The sequence below is a fragment of the Mauremys mutica genome, chromosome 3 (assembly GCF_020497125.1).
Source record: "Mauremys mutica isolate MM-2020 ecotype Southern chromosome 3, ASM2049712v1, whole genome shotgun sequence".
NCBI lineage: Eukaryota > Metazoa > Chordata > Testudines > Geoemydidae > Mauremys > Mauremys mutica.
In genome coordinates this window covers 141,914,500-141,933,968 of record NC_059074.1, presented here as the reverse complement: position 1 = coordinate 141,933,968, position 19,469 = coordinate 141,914,500, and the positions used below count along the sequence as shown (strand labels likewise).

Genomic DNA, 19,469 nt, shown 5'->3' with positions numbered 1-19,469 from the left:
CGACAATCTGCCCTTCAATATGGATGCGCGTTGATGATTCTTTGATGTCCTTTGAGTCTCTTTACTCCTTCTTCCTTTTGAAGGCCATTGTTATAGCCAGAGTCACCTTATCTTTTCCTGATACATACATTCCTCATTTACACAAACAGATTGAGAATACAAACAGTAGTATTTTATATCGAGCAGAAAAGCATTGCAAATTAAACCTTGCTAAGTTTTACAATCAATAACCAAGACAATTTACATTGAGACCCAGGCCTTCAGTGTTTCTGTACTCTACTTAACACAGACACAATAGAGAATCCTGTCTCTTACTAACTCAGGGGTAGGCAACCTATGGCACGTGTGCCGAAGGCGGCATGCAAACTGATTTTCAGTGGCACCTCACACTGCCGGGTCCAGGCCACTGGTCTGGGGGGCTCTGCATTTTAATTTAATTTTATGAAGCTTCTTAAACATTTAAAAAACCTTATTTACTTTACATTCAACAATAGTTTAGTTATATATTATAGACTTATCGAAAGAGACCTTCTAAAACGTTAAAATGTATTACTGGCACGCGAAACTTTAAATTAGAGTGAATAATTGAAGACTCGGCACATCACTTCTGAAAGGTTGCTGACCCCTGTACTAACTAAATCTTAAAACAAAGAGTTAGAGGGCCCAATTTGTAATGCATATGGGAAAACAGAATCTCATAGTCCCAGAGGGTTATTTCTTTTTGCTATTCAAAAAGGGTGGCTAGCAGGATGAAATCAAATCATATATTAATTCTTATAGTGCTATATAAAATCCTGCTCCTACATCTTTCTTCCAAGGTAGTTATTATAAATGGCATCTCAATGGTCTCTAATCTCTCTCCCAGCATGCACTGATAATGTAAGAGCTTTATTTGCACTACAAGATTTAGGTTGCAACCACTGTTATAAGTAAGGCTTAGATTTTGTCAGGGATATTTTTAGTAAAAATCACTGACCGGTCACAGGCAATAAGCAATAATTAACGGAAGCCCATTACCGGTCAGTGATTTTTACTAAAAATATCCCTGACAAAATCTAAGCCTGATCGGTCACAGGCAATAATTAACGGAAGCCCGTGACTGGTCTGTGATTTTACTAAAATACCCCTGACAAAATGAGGAGGGTCCAGCACCGACGGCCTCTGGGGTCCCCTGTGGCCCGCTGTGGCTGGGCTGCTGAAGGGGGCCTGTCGCCTGCAGCAGCTGAGAGCTGTGGGGCTGCCTGCTGACAGCTTCAGCCCTCGGGGCAGAAAACGTCACAGAGGTCTCTGGAAGTCAGTTTCCGTGACTTCCATGACCTCTGTGACATAATCGTAGCCTTAGTTATAAGCCCCTGTAATGTCTTAACACACCAGTGTCCACACATAAGGTTCTAAATCATGCACAGGCGCTCTTACCACCATTGTGATTATACTTGTTCAGAGTAAATGCCAAGTATAGTGGCCAAAGTTCTCAAACTGGGGGACTAAAATTAGGCTTCTAAATCTGCATATCAGAGATGTTGTGTGTTTGCACCGCCTACCAGAGTGAATAGCAGGAGACTAACAAAAATGCCTGTGTAACAGTCATAACTTTTATTGGTTAAATCTAGATCACCATAGCATTTACACTAATGAACCAACCAGTTAATGACAAATTGTGAACAGTAGGTGCTCCTGAATTGATGTTGAAAACAACTTAGTTGCCAGGATGTATGATTCTGAAAAAGGCTTTGTTTCATTCATACTCAGGGCTTGTCTTCACTAGGAGGGTAAGTCGACCTAAGTTATGATACTACACCTGCGTGAATAACGTAGCTGGATTAGACGTAGCTTAGGTCGACTTACCTCTGTGTCTTCATGGCACTGAGTCAACGGGAGACGCTCTCCAGTCGACTTCCCTTACTCTTCTTAGAGAGCTGGAGTACTGGGGTCGGCCGGAGAACGCTCTGCCATTGATTTAGCACGTCTCCACTAGACCTGCTAAATCGATCCCTGCTGCATTGATTGCAGCAATGTTGATCTACCCGTAGTGGAGACCAGCCCTAACATTTAAATGGTTATCTGTACCAGTTTCAGCAGGACCTATGGTCACAGATCCACAGGTCCAGAGCTGTTTGAGAGCACTGGAACAGTCCCTGTGATGACTACCCTTAGGATGTCTCTCTCTCACTGGGATAAGTCCCTTGGCTTCACTGCCTCCTGGGACTAAATCTTGGCGCTTTTGGCTCCGCTTCCTCTCGCCATGAACTCCCTGTGGAATCTCCCACCTGGATTGGACCCCGAAGGGAGATTTATGCACCCAAAGGGAGCAATGCACTCCTAGTTTCCTTAATCTGGAGTGACTCTCAGCCAGTGTTGTGTTTTAAAAAAAAAAAAATTGGAGATATACCAATCTCCTAGAACTGGAAGGGACCTTGAAAGGTCATCGAGTCCAGCCCCCTGCCTTCACTAGCAGGACCAATTTTTTGCCCCAGATCCCTAAGTGTCCCCCTCAAGGATTGAGCTCGCAATCCTGGGTTTAGTAGGCCAATGCTCAAACCACTGAGCTATCCCTCCCACCGTCTGTAAAAGCAGAAGGGTTTATTAGATGTCTGGAACATAGCGTGGAAAGTCCTTGGTTATGACAGAAAACAGAAGTTAACAGCATAGTCCATCTGGGTCAGTTCAGAGCCCAGAGCTCTCTGATCCCTTCCGAGTCCCAGTCCAGAAGCTGCTTCTCCCATCCAACAGCCCACACTTAACAACCCCCCGGACCCCTCCTCAGTCCTTTTGTTCTTGTTCCAGGGCAAACATTGTCACCTGGCCCTCCTCAATAGCCCTTTGTTCTCCAGCTGGTCAAACCTGGCTGGTTTCCTGCAGAGCGGGAGCACTTCGTGGTCATTAATTGCTAGGTGCCAAAATCCGGGCAATTGTCCATGGAGAGTCCCAGAAGATATGGCCCCCAGGTCCAGACAGCCAGGCATCAGTCACACCTGGATCTCTGCAAAGAATAAACATCCTCCCCCCCCCCCCAGTTAACCATGCGGCACATAAAGGAAATTGAGGCACATACAATATTCATCCAAAATATGAAAAATTCTTATTCCATCACACCTGTTCCTGACTATTACTGCCACCATCAGGTCCGTTCATAGTGTAGGCAGGGTTTATCTCTCTTGGGCTGGATCCTTGGGCCTGGCGTACACTACCGACCTATATCAGTATAACTGATATAGGTCTGTGATACGTCGCTCATGTGTGTGAAAAATCCAACCCCCTGAATGATGTAGTTATACTGATAATTCCCTTGTGTAGACTGCACTATGTCAAGAAGAGCTTCTCCTATTGACATAGCTACTTCTTCTTGAGGAGATGGATTGACTACACTGACGGGAGAAGCTCTCTTGTCAGCCTAGGAGCAACTTTACTAAAGCATTACAGCGGCTCAGCTGTAGCGCTGTATGCGAAGGCAAGCTTTTGAGCAAGTGTAGGATGTTGAACTAGATGTGGTCTGCCTGTCTTAATATCTCGTAACAACCTTTTAAAAAATTCAATTTCATTATACTGTCAAGAACTTTTTTAATCCACCTATGCAAAAAAATAATAATTCTTTTTAATTAGCACGCCTGGTTTTCTTTATTCTTTTATATACCCAGACTATCACTCATTCTTTTCTACCTGGCTGTATATAGTTCTGTCATCTGAGCATCCAGGATATTAATGCCTTTAAGTTATCCCACAAAACGTTGTCCAGTATTTATTTTATAGTGCCTGAGCATGCTAAACTCTTCTCAGAAGACATTAAAAAAGACATGGTCCCTGCCTGAAAAAGTCTGCAATCTAAACTTTAGATGTGACATGAGGAGTGAAGTTGACAAGCAGTAGGGAGCAGAAGGACAAAGATTACACCAATACAGTAATCTAATTACTCAGTAGTTTATGTTCATTTTGGTGGTTCAAATCAGTTTCTTTCAGATTAACCTTAGTGACCAGTTGTAACTACTTCATAATATATAAGGATATTTAAAAGGACATGGGTCATAACTGGCCCAAGAACAACAGGAGTACTTTCATTAAATTTAAATTTCTGTGGAGACTTGTGTGTGCTTTATTTCAAGAATGATACTCTCAATTTACTCTTGTTAATCTCATAAATCTGAAAATTCAGGTACTGACCCTGCCTTGACGTCCTCCTTCCAAGTCATAGATTATACAGCCAGAAAAGAATATTGTGATAATCTAGTCTGATCTCCTGTATTCTAATATGTGCCATAGGACTTCCCTGAATTAATTCTAGTTTGAACTAGAACATATATATATTTTAGAACGCCTTTTCTTGATTTAAAATTTTCCAATGATAGAGAATCCATCGCAGCACTTCTTAAATAGTTCAGATGATTAATTTCCCTCACTGCTTTTAAAAAAAAAAATTCTAGTCTGAATTTGTCTAGCTTCAGTTTCCAGCCATTGGATCTTGTTATACCTTGTCTACTAAATTGAAGAGCCCTCTATTACCAAATTTCTGTTCTTCATGTAGGTATTTAAAGACTGTGATCAAGTAACCCCTTAACCTTCTCATAGTAAAGGTAAATAGATTCAACTTTTGGAGTCTTTCACTATAAGGCATGTTTTCAATCCTTTCATCAATTCCATGGCTGTTCTCTGATCCCTCTCCAATTTATCAACATCATTCTTGTATTGTGGATACCAGAACTAGACATAGTACACTTCTACCCTGATATAACGCGACCCAATATAACATGGGTTCGCATATAGCGCGGTAACCCCGGGGCTCTGGCAGCGCTTTAAAGGGCCCGGGGCTCCCTTTAAAGAGCTGGAGACCCGGGCTCTTTAAATCACTGCTGGAGGCCTGCCGTCGCTACCCCGATATAACGGGGTTTCACCTATAACGCAGTAGGGATTTTTGGCTCCCGAGGACTGTGTTATATCGGGGTAGAGGTGTATTCTGGTAGTGGTTGCTCCAGTACCAAATACAAAGGTAATATAATCTCCCTAATTCTAACTCACTATTGCTCTGTTATACTTCCAAGGATCACATTAGCCCTTTTGGCCACAGTATCAGACTTAGAGCTCATGACTCCCAAGCCCTTTTCAGAGTCACTGATTCTCAGGATAGAGCCCCCAACCTGTAAGTACAGCCTGCATTATTTATTTCTAGAAGTATGACTCTACATTTGGCCATATTAAAACACACATTGTTTATTTACATCCAGCTTACTGAGTGATCTAGATTGCTGTATATCAGTGGTCTGTCCTATTCTTTTTGTTACCACTCCCCCAATCTTTGTGTCATTTGTAAACTTGATCTGTAATGATGTTGTTTTCTTTCAGGTCATTGATAAAAATGTTCAATACTATAGGGCTGAGAACCGATACCTGAGGGACCCTACTAGGGCACACTTGATGATTCCCTGTTCACAGTTGCATTTTCAGACCTATCAGTTAGCTAGTTTTTATTCCATGTAATGTGTGCTGTGTTGATTTTGTATTACTCTAATCAAAATGTAATGCAGTATCAGAAGTGTTAAGTATATTACATCCACAATATTACCATTATCACCCAAACTCATAATCTCACAAAAAGTCAGGTTAGTTTGCCAGGATCTATTTCCCATAAACCTACCTTGATTGGCATTACTTATATTACTCTGATTTAATTTTTTTAATTGAGTCACATCTCAGCATTTTGTCTAGGTGGTTCAGTGTCAGGCTGACAGGCCTGTAATTATCTTTTTTAAATATTGGCCCAACATTAGCTTTCTTCCAGTCCTCTGAAACTTCTCCGATGTTCCAAGATTTGTTGAAAATCAACACTAATTGTCCAGAGAGCACCTGAGCCAGATCTTTTAAAACTCTTGCATGCAAATTATCTGGACCTGCTGATTTAAAGCTAGACATTTTTAGCAGCTGTTGCTAAACATCCTGCTTAGTTACTGTTGGGATGGTATATTATCGTTATTATGTTATATAACTACATCTGACTTTTTCCAAAATACAGAACAGAAATATTTATTGAAGACTTTTGCCTTTTTTGCATTATTGTTGACAACTCTACTGTTTCCATCTAGTAATGGAGCTGTACCATTATTAGGATTCCTTTTGTTCCTGATACAAATTAAAAATTCCTTCTTATTGTCCTTAACTCTGCTGGCTGTAGATTTTTATTTGTCCCCTTTGGCTTAAGTTTTCTTCAATTCCTAGCCTCTGATTTATATTCATTGCTATCAACTTCCATTTGTGGTGTTTTTATTTTTTTATATCTGCTTTCACTTTCTCTCTAAGCTAGGTTGGCTTTTTAACCAGGATGGCAGTCTTTCTTGATCATGGAATTGTGGGGTTTGGGGCATCTAGTAAACTGTTCTTAAATAGTTCCCCATTGACATTCACATTTTTCTCCTAACTGATTTGATTCAAAATGGTTTCTAGCTTTGTGAAATTGGGCCTTTTAAAGTGCCCATGCATCTGTGTGTGTGTGTGTGTATTTATTTACTACTGGTTTGAATTTTATTCTCTTTGCACATAAATGTAATCAAGCCATAATCACTTGTGAGCTATGAATAGTTTTTAATTCTATATCAATTCCTCTTTATCTGTCAGGTGAGGTCTAATACAGAATTCCCCTGTGTTGGATGCAATGCTTCTTCAGTTAAGGAACTGTCATTGATAATTTTTAGAAATTCTGAGGATGTTTTAGTACTGGCAGGATGAGACCTCCAGCATATGTCACTCCGATTGAAGTCCCCATGATAACACAGTTTTTATTCCTGCGGAGTCAAACTCTGACTTCTTGTATCAAAACATTAAAGGTTTTGCCTCCAAAAAGAGTTTCTTGCTGGAAATAGAGACACTTATCTCTGTACATGTGACTATATGTGCTCTTCTTGAGACTGATGAATTTCCTATGCAATAAGATAAAGCCATCCTCTGAAATTTGATAAGATAAGTCTTCCTGGCAACGTGAAGTATTATTTGAGTCCCAAAGTACCACATTAAAAATATTTTATCTGGAGTGTCAGAATACTGAGAGGAGTCAAAAGGAAGAGATCCTCGAAAGTTGTGGTCCTAAAACATCAAGCCCTTTACTAGAAAGATCCCAGAGAAGGAGTGTTTTTTGTAGATTTTGTTATCCTAGCAGTTTGTATCCAACTGTGTTTCTTTTCTATTAGATCCATTCTGAAATTTATTGCATTATTTCCTCAAATGAGTTTAGTGGTAAGGAGGTATCTCCAAGAATAGATTTATAATAGAACCACAGATTTGTCATTAAAAAAAAAACTCTGCACAATATCTTACCTGTTGACCTGGTTGATAATCTATTGTTGGGTCTGTGTGATCTGCTTTCTGAAAAACTCTTGAAATCTACACTAGAGACAATGGAATTTCAGAAAGACTTGATGAGCTAATTGTCAAAGTCCATGAACTCGGCAGACTGTTGGAGGCCCTTATTTTTTGTGCTCTAACATGAGGAATAATCATTGCCAAAATAAACTATAAAATTAAGGGCGAGGGAACCAAAAATCCAAATGCTTAATGGTGAATTGAAAGATCTTGTAAAAAATATTGTATTAACTAGCGATTACTATTTTACTAACGAGTAAGTGGGTAGACTTAAGTTCTTCCTCATTTACTTACCTGGCATTAGTACTGTTGCCCTTCAGGTTACTGATGACCTTACAGGCATCTAAAGAGCAAGAAATTCAGCACACTACTCTGTGGGGTCACCAATTGGCCTTATTATTCCTGCCTGAATGTTCAAGAGTGAGTGGCTGAGAAAGTGGAACGTGCACTGAGTAGCTGATGTAAGCGTAAAAGTAGTCATCAGTGTGAGTGAGGGGACAGAGGAGGAATTCACTTTAAAAAAAAAACAAAAAACTTTAGACAAATCTTTCTGATCTTTTTTTCATCATGAGATGAATATTCCAATTCTTCAGGAAAAGAAAATTGGTTTGAAAGTCAATCTGTTTCTCCTATCTGTACCCAAAGATGGTGGTTTAAATTAGTTGCCAGAATTTACAAAGTGGGCCATTTAAGTTGCTACAATATACTTGTACATAGGTATTTAGGAGGAAGTTATAGGGAGAAATATTTTGATACTATTGGATATGATGGAAAGAACTACGGATAATTTGGAGTGTTGTATTGATTGACAAACTCTCATAAAATGTCAGATTTGTTAGGTGCTGACTTATTTAATGTAGTTCTGTTTTTACAGTGAAGTATGCGAGACCTAACAGCTCAGGTAACAAGCAGTCTGCTGCAATTTCCAGAAGTGACTGTTCAAGCACTTGGAGAAGATGAGATAACACTAGAATCTGTACTTCGTGGGAAGTTTGCTGGAGGTAATCATCTTCCTCTGAAACTTGGTATTGTGTTGGAATTAATAATTACTTGTGACTGTGGGTTATCTAAATACACACAGTAGTGATACATTTTACTTGTGAAATGTGTTGGCTCCATTAAGATGCATCAGGTGAGTTTACCAATAGCTTTATGAAGCCAGGAGGCAGAGTTTTCCCAAAACACAGCTGTTTTTAAGCTGTTACCTGTAATTCAGTAACCTGCTCAGTTCTAGCTCTATGTAGAGCCCATTGTTCCTAGATTTCATGTTGTAGTAAAAGTGTATGTTAATTCTCTTTTGTGTGTGTGCATGCGTGCACAGTCTCAAACTTAGACATAGTAATAAATTAAAGCTATGTACATTTCTAACTAAATTATTTTGGGAGGACTCATCCCCGCATCATCATCTAATATCTTATATAATTTCAAATGAATCCTTCTGTGTTTATCATTCTTACATAAACTTTTCCCCTTATTTCTCTCTAGGGAGAAATGGGTTGGCTTGCTTGGCCTGTGGTCCTCAGCTTGAGGTAGTAAACTCTATCACGGGAGAACGGCTGTCTGCATATCGTTTTAATGGAGTAAATGAACACCCACCCACTGTCCTTGTGGTGAAGGAATTTTCCTGGCAGAAAAGAACTGGACTACTAGTTGGATTGGAAGAAGCAGAAGGGAGTGTTCTCTGTCTGTATGACCTTGGAGTGTCAAGAGTGGTTAAAGCAGTTGTTCTTCCAGGAAGGGTACGTACTTTTTAATCTAAAAACAAAGCTTCTATTCTGTTGTATGCCATAGAATTCTGTTTTGAGGAAGGTTTTATATTGATGGTTGCAAAAATATCAACTTATAATACATAGTGGACTTAGTCTTGATATCAAAACTTGGGTTGGAAGGTATCAATTGTCTCTTAACTAATGCTGAAAGTAAAAAAAAAAAAAAATTCATTTGTACTACAGAACAAGATCCTACAGGTTTCTTAGCTGTTGCATTATTCAAAGTGACTGACTCCAAGCTGGTACGGGTTGCTAGCACTTGGAAGTACAGGACTAGAGTTAAAAATGATCTTGATAAATTGGGCAATTGGTCTGAAATCAACCAGATGAAATTCAGTAAAGACAAGGGCAAAATACAACACTCGGGAAAGAAAAATCAAATGCAAAATGGGGAATAACTGTCTAGGGAGTAGTACTTCAGAAAAGTATCTGGGGGTTATAGTGGATCATAAATTGGGTATGACCCAGCTGTGTGACTCAGTTGTGAAAAAGGCTAATATTCTGGGGTGTGAAAACAGGAGTGTCATATCTAATTGTCTTTCTCTGCTTGGCACTGGTGAGGCCTCAACTGGAGTGTTGTGTCCAGTTTTGGGTAACACAGTTTAGGAAAGACATGGATTAACTGGAGGATCCAGAGGAAAGCAGCAAAAACAATAAAAGGCTTAGGAAACCAGAACCATGAGGAAAGGTTAAAAACATTGGGCATGTTTAGTCTTGAGAAAAGAAGACTGTGTGGGAATTAAATCTTCATATATGTTGAGGACTGTTATAAAGAGAACAATTGATTACTGTCCTCCATGTCCATCAAAAGTAGGACAAGAAGTAATGAACTTAATCTGCAGCAAGGGAGATTTAGGTTAGATGTTAGGACGAAGTGGGTATTCATTCACGAAAGCTCATGCTCCAAAACGTCTGTTAGTCTATAAGGTGCCACAGGATTCTTTGCTGCTTGACTCTTTGCTGCTTTATAAGAATAATTAAAATCTGGAATAGGCTTCCAAGGAAGACTGTAGAATCCCTAAAAGCAGCAAAGAATCCTGTGGCACCTTATAGACTAACAGACGTTTTGGAGCATGAGCTTTCGTGGGTGAATACCCACTTCGTCGGATGCATTCCCCCCCATTTTTTTTTTAAGGCATTAATGAACTCTTGAAATTATGGGCTAGATTCTCAGCTGATAAAAATTGTCATACCTCTTTTAGAAGTCAGTTAAATTATGCCAGTTACACTAATTTGGGATCTCTGGGCCAAGGTGTCAAACTGTTAACACCTAGCTTAGCTTTAACATAAGAGTGTTTTCATATTAAAAGAAGTGTAATCATTCCCAAGGAGTGAATTAAAAACAAATTAGCAAAATAAACAAAGGTGTGACTAAAAATATTCTGCTTCAAAAGTGTTTTTAATGGAATCTAAAAATGGATCACATCAATGATACACAGGTTTAGCACTTTTAAATGGTTGCTTTGAGAAAGTATCAAAAAACATTTTCACATACTTTTCTGATTTGCATGGTAGCAGCAGAATAACGTTCAGATTCAGTGAGCCGGGGAAGGTTCCCTTTGTCTGCTCATTTCTGGAATATGAGTTGGCAATGGCATAGGGAAACACACATAAATCCAGGCTGTCGCACAGTGGGGAAAAAATACACTGTTTCAGAGGCTCCAACCTGGAAAAGTAAAGTGCTAGGAAGATTATATGTTAAAGCAACAACGACTTATTTGCAGCCAGATGCTAAAGAAAAAAGCTACATTTAAAAAAAGAAAAAAAAGAAACCAGAAGCAGCATTTGTAGAAAGGGAGTTCCGCAAGCATCCTACTGCAGTACTTCTCTTCTTATTGCTGCCACCAGGACTAATTCAGCAAGGTTTTTAATCCATTTTTAAAATTTGTTGATAATCCTTTGACTGGTGGGAAACAGGAAGCTTGAGTTATAGAAATCTGGAGCCAAAGATGGCAATTGAAATTGCTATAGATACTGCTAAGATAAGAATTGCTGTGACTGACATGAACGCTGGATTCGTTGCCTGTGTAACCACAGTAAACCCTGACTGAGGGTATGTCTGCAGTGGAGCTGGAGGTGTAATTTTCTATACTAGCTTTGATTGAGCTAACATGCTAAAAATAGCGGGGTTACTGCCATGGTGGGACAGCTTAGCTGTCTCAAGTATGATCCATCTGTGCCCCTATGTAAGTGCTGAGGGTGGCTAGCCTATACTGCCACACATGCTGCTGATTTTAGTGCACCGTCAAAGCTAGTGCATGTATGTCTACCCGAGCTAGAAATTACTCCTCCAGCTCCAGTGCATATGTACCCTGTAGCTTCCAGATCTATTTTTTCCCTCTCTGGCTGACACGTGAGGCAAGAGACTTTTTGGCCTGTTCTTCTTATATAACTAGGGCCCTACCAAATTCAGGGTCCATTTTGGTCAATTTCACAGTCATGGGATTTTTAAAATAGTCAATTTCATGGTTTCAGATGTTTACATGTGAAATTTCACGGTGTTGTAACTATGGGGGTCCTGACCCAAAACTGGGTCATGGGGTGGGGGGGAGTGTCACAAGACTATTGTAGGGGGATTGTGGGATTGCCACCTTTACTTCTGCCCTGCTGCCAGCAGGGGTGCTCCCTTCACAACTGGGCAGCCAGAGAGCGCAGCGGCTGCTGGCCGGGCTCCTAGCTCTAAAGCCATGCAAACAGCAGTGCAGAAGCGAGGGTTGCAGGGTATGGGGGCGTGGGTTACCATATATCATGGTTTTAATGGCAGTCCCCGACCCGGGTTGCGGGGGCTGATAGCTGGGGCCGCAGAGCCCTGCCCAGGTCGGGGAGCTGACAGCAACCCTCGCTTCTGTGCTGCATTCAGAGCTGGGCTCCCAAGTAGTGGCGGTGGAGCTTCGTGCAGCTGGGGGAGTTTCCTGGAGGTGGGTCTGACCTGGCTCCGGGAGCGGCCCTTGCAGGGGAACAGGAAGTCCTGTCCCTCCCCAGCCCGGGCCAGGACTAGCCTGGCGCATGTTAGAACCCCCTGCCCTGTGAATTTGGTAGGGAGCTATATATAACCATCCTCTTATGACACAAAACATTCCATTATTTCTGTTGTGTGCTGTGCTCAGCTTCTAATTCATAAGAGAATCAAAGGATAGCATATGTTGCTATGCTGGGGTACAGTTTTAGTGCAGAAGGCTGCACACATTAAAACTTCTACTGTAGTGTTGAGTATTTTCCTGGGATGTACTTTAGCACATCCAGAGTCACATTTTTAATCTTAAGTTAACTAGAGAAAATGCTTTCATTACCCAGTAATTCATTTCATTTCTTCCTGTTCAGCCAAGGCTAGCTTTGCATATTAGATAGATGATGGTCTCTCACAATATTGTTTTAGGCTTGATTTCCTTTGTCAGTATTCCCAAAAGTACATTGGGATGTGCATTTAAAAATACCTTATTTCTGACTTCCTCTGAATTTTTTTTTTTTTGGTTAGTCTAATCAAATGCAACCTTTATTTTATTTTATTTTATTTTTATATATATAAAAATAAGTGTGTGTGTGGTTTGCAAAGTCTTATCCTGATAATTGCCTTCAATTGTTGGTGAGAATGTTTTATTACCGTGAAAATGGCCCCTCTTTCTAGGCAGGTTAGTCACTACATAGCATTATTTACAGAACACCTAAAACTTCATGAGATTTACATAGCAAGTACAATTTATATTTCACAGGAAAGGCACTGTCCTTCACATTGGTAATGTTTTTCATCATATGAGCAGAGGAAGAATCAGCTTGCAATTTGAGTTTTTAATATAAAGCCTTTTTTTTTTTTTTTTTGAATGGAAATTTGCCTTAAAATATTGTTTTCAAACAGGTAACTGAAACTGGTGAGCTGCAATATTAGAGAGCACCATTTAAAGAGTATTTTATTTAATTGAAAGAATTGTAGTTCAATATCTTAGGACATTCCTCTAAAAAAAATTAGAGGATATAATGAACTCCCTTCTTTCTCCTGCTCAGGGCTGTAATTTTTTTTTAATAATCTGAGAAAATACTTTGCTTTTGAATCTTATGAATAAGAATGTAACTACAGAATCGTATTCCTAATATGCCAACTTCTGCCCTGTACTACATTGCAAAACTTTATTTATAGTTTGTCAAATTGCTTAAAAATTAACATGCAGTTTTCTTGTAGGTAACTGCTATTGAACCCATAATTAATCATGGTGGAGCCCGTGTCAGCACTCAGCATTTGCACCAGAGTCTGCGATGGCTTTTTGGTGTGGCAGCTGTGGTTACAGATGTTGGGCATATCCTGCTGATTGACCTTTGTTTGGATGATTTGTCATGTAGTCAGAATGAAATAGAGGCATCAGGTAAATTAGCGTTTTTAAATTTTAAACAGATTTTCTGGTTGAGAAGTAAGAAAACTCAAGTTTCCTAAATGAGGAATGTGCACTCGGTTTTCCTGTCTGATAAAACATAAGCATCCTGTGTCTTTAAAATCTGTTTGGTTTAAGACTGCTGATAATGAAGACTACTTAACACCAGGAATTCTTAGCTGATGTGCTAATTCTTTCTTTGAAAGAGGTTCTAATCTCCTGGTTCTTAAGGCCAAAACTTTTTTTTTTAAAAAGCCTACAATTAGGTTCTTAATTCCTTATGCTTAGCCTCATCTTACACCACTGAAGTTGGTGGAAGTTTGCCTTTGACTTCAATGGAAGAAGGAGTCTTAAATGCCTAAATATGATCTTGTACATAGTTTTAGGTAACCATTTTTTAAAACACTTGGTTTAAATGAAAATGACTTTGCATGGGCACGTGAAGGAAAGGAGAGAAACATTTTAAAAAACACTAATTTAAAAAATAAGCAAACCTACATTTGGATGTATAGAATCTCTCAATTGCATCCAACGTTCCATTATTATGAAGATATCTTAGTGGCTTCATAGTGGGGGTCGCTTTTGAATATGGGCTTAAAGGATATAAATAAACTTCATGCTTGAGGGCATAAGTAAACCACTGACTGACAGGGTCTAGAAAGAAACTTGCCCTATGAGCCAATCTATTTCATAGTTGTCTATTATGCGGCTTTTTGTACTTCAAAGTATCTGGGACAGAATACTGGTCTAGATGGACTACTGGTCTAATCCAATTTGATAATTCCTGTGTTCTTAAAATGAACTTGAATTATAAATACTAATGGAAAACATTGCATACAGTGCACATTTGACAGGGAATAGGGTATTAGGTAATATATAGTATAATGCTAAGCTCTTAACATCTATCCTGAAAAAGCTGAAGAATGTAATCTCTTATGTTGCATGATCTTGTGTATGTGTGTAGACCTAGAAGTGATCACTGGGATCCCTGTTGAAATCCCACAAATAAGAGAAGCTGTTACCAGAGAGGGGCGACATCTCTGTTTCCAGTTACTAAGTCCATCCGGAGCAGCTGTAACAACCTTATGCTACATAAGCAGGAGCAATCAGCTGGTTGTGGGATTCTCAGATGGCTATCTTTCACTGTGGAATATGAAAACCTTGAAGAAGGAGTAAGTATGCCTTTATATGTGTGTCAATATCTGGAGGTGGGGAACTCAGTTATTTCACTTAACTGATTTAGGTTAAATAGAAAAGTAACTTTGATCGAATGCTGAGTGTTGAAATTCTTGAATACAGTATTGAAACCTTTAGACGCCAGTTCTAGATTAATCTTTTTAGTGGCTTTAACTGATTTTTTTTTTCTTTCTCTTAACTGCCTCATCTACAAAATAAATAACCTTGGTTACAAGACTTGTAGATGTGTTTCATTAAAGTAGGTTAATGACTAGAATGAGAGAACTGGTTTGTGTAAAATTAAGGAAAAGTAGTTCAATCTTTCAGTAGTGTTTAGTGAATAATGGAAATTTAGAAGAGACATTGATTTTACTGTAATGATTTTTCCAAGACCTTGTCACAGCTAGGTGTACTTTTTTACAAAGTTAAAGTACACCTCTGCCTCGATATTATGCTGTCCTTGGGAGCCAAAAAATCTTACCACGTTATAGGTGAAACCGTGTTACATTGAACTTGCTTTGATCCACTGGAGTGTGCAGCCCTGTGCCCCCCCCCAACCCCCTCCGAGCACTGCTTTACCACATTATATCCAAATTCATGTTATATTGGGTGGCATTATATCGAGGTAGCAGTGTATATTAATTACATAACTGTTAGAAATATCTCTGTGACTACTTAAAATCTTAGATGAGACCCAGCGGGACAGATTGAAATTAGGGCTGTAAAGCAATTTTAAAATAATTAATCGCAATTAATTGCACTGTTAAATAATAATAGAATACCATTTATTTAAATATTTTTGGATGTTTTCTACATTTCCAAATATATTGATTTCAGTTACAACACAGAATACAAAGTGTAAAGTGCTCAGTTTATATTTTTAATTACAAATATTTGTACTGTAAAAAACAAAAGTAGTAGTATTTTTCAGTTCACTTAATACAAGTACTATAGTGCAATCTCTTTATCATTAAAGTTGAACTTACAAATGTAGAATTATGTACAAAAAATAACTGCACTGAAAAACAAAGCAATGTAAAACTTTAGAGCCTACAAGTCTATTCAATCCTACTTCTTGTTCAGCCAATCGTTCAGACAAACAAGTTTGTTTATATTTGCAATGCTGCCCACTTCTTGTTTACATCACCTGAAGTGTGCCCTTTCATGCTTCAAGCACCATTCCAGAGGACATGCGTCTATGCTGATGATGGGTTCTGCTTGATAACCATCCAAAGCAGTGCGGAGCGATGCATGTTCATTTTCATCATCTGAGTCAGATACCACCAGCAGAAGGTTGACTTTTTTGCGTGGTTTGGGTTCTGTAGTTTCTGCATCAGAGTGTTGCTTTTTTTAAGACTTTTTTGAAACCATGCTGTACACCTCATCCATCTCAGATTTTGGAAGGCACTTCAGATTCTTAAGCCTTGGGTCGAGTGCTGTAGCTATCTTTAGAAATCTCATATTGGTACCTTTGCGTTTTGTCCAATGTGAAAGTGTTCTTAAAATGAACAACCTATGCTGGGTCATCATCTGAGACTGCTATTTACATTAAATATATGGCAAAATGCAGATAAAACAGAGCAGGAGACTTACAATTCTCCCCCCAAGGAATTCACTCACAAATTTAACTAATGCAATATTTTTAATAAGTGTCATCAGCATGGAAGCATGTCCTCTGGAATGGTGGCCGAAGCGTGAATGGCATACGAATGTTTAGCATATCTGGCACATAAATACCTTGCATTCAGGTGACATTGTAAATAGGAAGTGGGCAGCAATTATCTCATGTAAATATATACAAACTTGTTTGTCTTAGCGATTCGCTGAACAAAAAGTAGGATTCGGGGGGAGGGATAGCTCAGTGGTTTGAGCATTGGCCTGCTAAACCCAGCGTTGTGAGTTCAATCCTTGAGGGGGGCCATTTAGGGATCTGGGGCAAAAATCTGTCTGGGGATTGGTTCTGCTTTGAGCAAGGGGTTGGACTAGATGACCAATATTGGTAAGTGTTTCCAGCTGAAATCATATCAGTGCCAAGTAGAATTAATTACCAGTTTCTAGACTAAGGGGTTTAAATACATTTGTCTTTTTGACCTACTCACTCTACTTACCCCAAGCCCCAGAACCTTCTTTCTAGTACAACCAATGTGCTAAGTTTTAGGTACCATGTTTTGAAACAAGACAATTCAAGGAGATTGGCAAAAGTGATAAAATTTTGAAAATCAGGCCTATAATAAAATGCTCAGAGAATTAGTTTGAGTTCTACCTTGTCAGATGTGCAAAGGAGATGTTATAATTTATCTCAAACCACTTCTGTTAATCATCAAGGAAAGAAGGAAGAAACAAATGGTTTTAGGTACTGAGTATCAGAGGAGTAGCTGTGTTAGTCTGTATCCACAAAAACAACAAGGAGTCCGGTGGCACCTTAAAGACTAACGGATTTATTTGGGCATAAACTTTTGTGGGTAAAAAACCCACTTCTTCAGATGCATGGAGATGGTTTTAGGTAAAACTTCAGTTAAATAGAACAAGCTACTCCATTGTTGGAGATGTTCAAAGCTGGACATTTCTACTAGAAGTTTCAAAGGAGAGAAAATGCATTGATCCTACAACAATGCAGGGGATAGATTAGAATCGTGGTTCTCAACCAGCGGGAATGCAGAGGTCTTCCAGGGGTACATCAACTCATCTAGATATTTGCCTAGTTTTACAACAGGCTACATAAAAAGCACTAATGGAAGTCCGTACAAATTAAAATTTCATATAGATAATGACTCGTTTATACTGCTCTATATGCTATATCAGTGTTTCTCAACCTGGGATAGGTTTACGGGGGTTGCAAGTGCAGGGCGGCATTATGGGGTGGCAAGCAGGGAAATTGCCTTGAGCCCCGCACCACAGGGGGCCCCACAAAGCTAAGTTACATGCTTCAGCCCCAGGCGGTAGGGTTTGGACTGAAGCCCTGCTGCCTGGGACTGAAATCAGACTCTTGAAAGGGGTACAGTAGTCTGGAAAGGTTGAGAACCACTGGATTAGAAGACTCATTGGAAAGTCTTTCCAATTCAAATGAGTCTGAGGAAAGATGAAGTTTATTTTACATAGCTGGATTAAACAATTTGCATAGCAATTTTGGAAAATTTCTGGTCTGGTCAAAAGATAAACAGGTAAAAATCCTAAAAGTAACCCAACTACTTGTTTGCTCTTTTGGCCATCATTTGTGTTTTGAGCAGATTTTGTGCCCCCAGCTATTCATGCTGACTGCTCATTTAACTACAGTCACCCAGGAAAAAACATAGAACACATTAATAGGTGTGAGTAGTCCAAATGTTCATAATATTGTCCTTATTTACATTGAAGTTTATTTGCGGTCATGTTGCTCAATTGCCTAGCTTTGTTAAATCTTTCTGAAATCGTTAAAAATGTTCTCTAAAATTAATTTTTTTAAATAATTGTAAGTATTTCTGGCATGAGAAAATGGTGTGGCTTTTGAAGTGCTGATTGGAACACTTGGAATGATAAATGTCAGACATCTAATCGCCCGATTAATTTCCCCACACACTTTGTTCTAGATACCACTTTCAGCTAGAAGGAGGGAGGATACCTGTCTATGCTGTTACTTTTCAAGAACCTGAAAATGATCCCCGCAATTGCTGTTACTTATGGGCAGTTCAGTCTACACAAGAAAGGTGAGTGAAGACTAATTTAGAAAACTAAATGATCTCTTGTCCAACTAACTGACTTTGAGTGGGTATACATGCACAACTCTGAACATGTTACAAATGTAAATCTTTACCTGGGCTGCTAATTGGAGAATTGATCCCTTAGTATTGCATTTTTGTTTACCATTGAAGGGCCGATATGTAGTGTTGTAGCTATGAATCATTTCAATCTTGTAATCTTAATCTTTTTTAATCTGCTCTGGCATTTTTTCAAAAAAATGTTTTTGATCACTTAGAAAATGTAAGTGCACTCAGTTTAACCTTGATGGAACCACAACTGCCACCTCTATAATAGCTGAGAAATAGTGAGGCTTTTAAGTGTAAATTCAATCTGTTGCTTTCTTGCTACAAAATGAGATTGTGAATCTTAATTGCTCTCATAAATAGAACTTAAACCATTATAGCACTGGTGAAATGCCACTGAAAGTTGCAGCTATGCAAATTACTTTACTTTTTGTATTTTACAAAAATGTTGACTTTTCGGTAGCTTTCATAGAACTCCTGCAAGTACAGAGGGACAGGACCTACTGAGTACTACTGTGATGAACACCTAGAAATGCTTTTTTTCCTAGAGCAATTTTCTAGTGTTTTGTTTTGTCTGGTTTTAAATGTCCCAAGTGATAAGCTACTATCACTTGTCTTGGAAGACTATTCGTTATTAAAAGTATTTCATGACCCCTTATTTCTATCTTTGACATTAATAAGGTGCCCATTGTCTTATATCTGAGCACCAATATATGTGTGTGTGTGTGTGTGTAATGCCTTTTTTTTTTCTCCCTGTGCAATACCCTCTCCATTTGAGTTGTGGCTTTTAGAGCAGTTTTTTATTGCATTTATTCAAATGGCTGTCTTAGAGCTGTTGTTGTATTTTGGTTGTTTCCCAAGAGCCTGGGGAATGCTTTTATATAAAAACTTTAATTCTGGTTTTCAGAAAGTAGGCAAAACAGAAGTAACTATCCTTTTAATCATTCTTTCTCAAACTCAAAACTTTGATTCTTCATTAGTTTCATAACATGACAAAATAATACAATCAGAGCATGCAGTTTAGATTGTAAGTTTTAAATTTAAGGCTCTTTGGGTAAAGGTTCCTGCATTAACATTTCATTGTA

The 19,469-nt window shown here is 38.9% G+C and overlaps 1 protein-coding gene across 1 annotated transcript in view; it reads left to right on the top strand.

The window, feature by feature from the left end:
* The window catches only part of AHCTF1 (AT-hook containing transcription factor 1), an 80,640-nt gene that overhangs the window by 7,270 nt on the left and 53,901 nt on the right, over nucleotides 1-19,469 (top strand). The window contains exons 2-6 of the mRNA XM_045010556.1: nucleotides 8,213-8,339; nucleotides 8,824-9,077; nucleotides 13,282-13,462; nucleotides 14,433-14,640; nucleotides 18,211-18,327. Of these exons, the coding sequence (XP_044866491.1) occupies nucleotides 8,219-8,339; nucleotides 8,824-9,077; nucleotides 13,282-13,462; nucleotides 14,433-14,640; nucleotides 18,211-18,327 (881 nt within the window). The 5' untranslated portion in view covers nucleotides 8,213-8,218. The remainder of the gene's footprint in view (nucleotides 1-8,212; nucleotides 8,340-8,823; nucleotides 9,078-13,281; nucleotides 13,463-14,432; nucleotides 14,641-18,210; nucleotides 18,328-19,469) is intronic.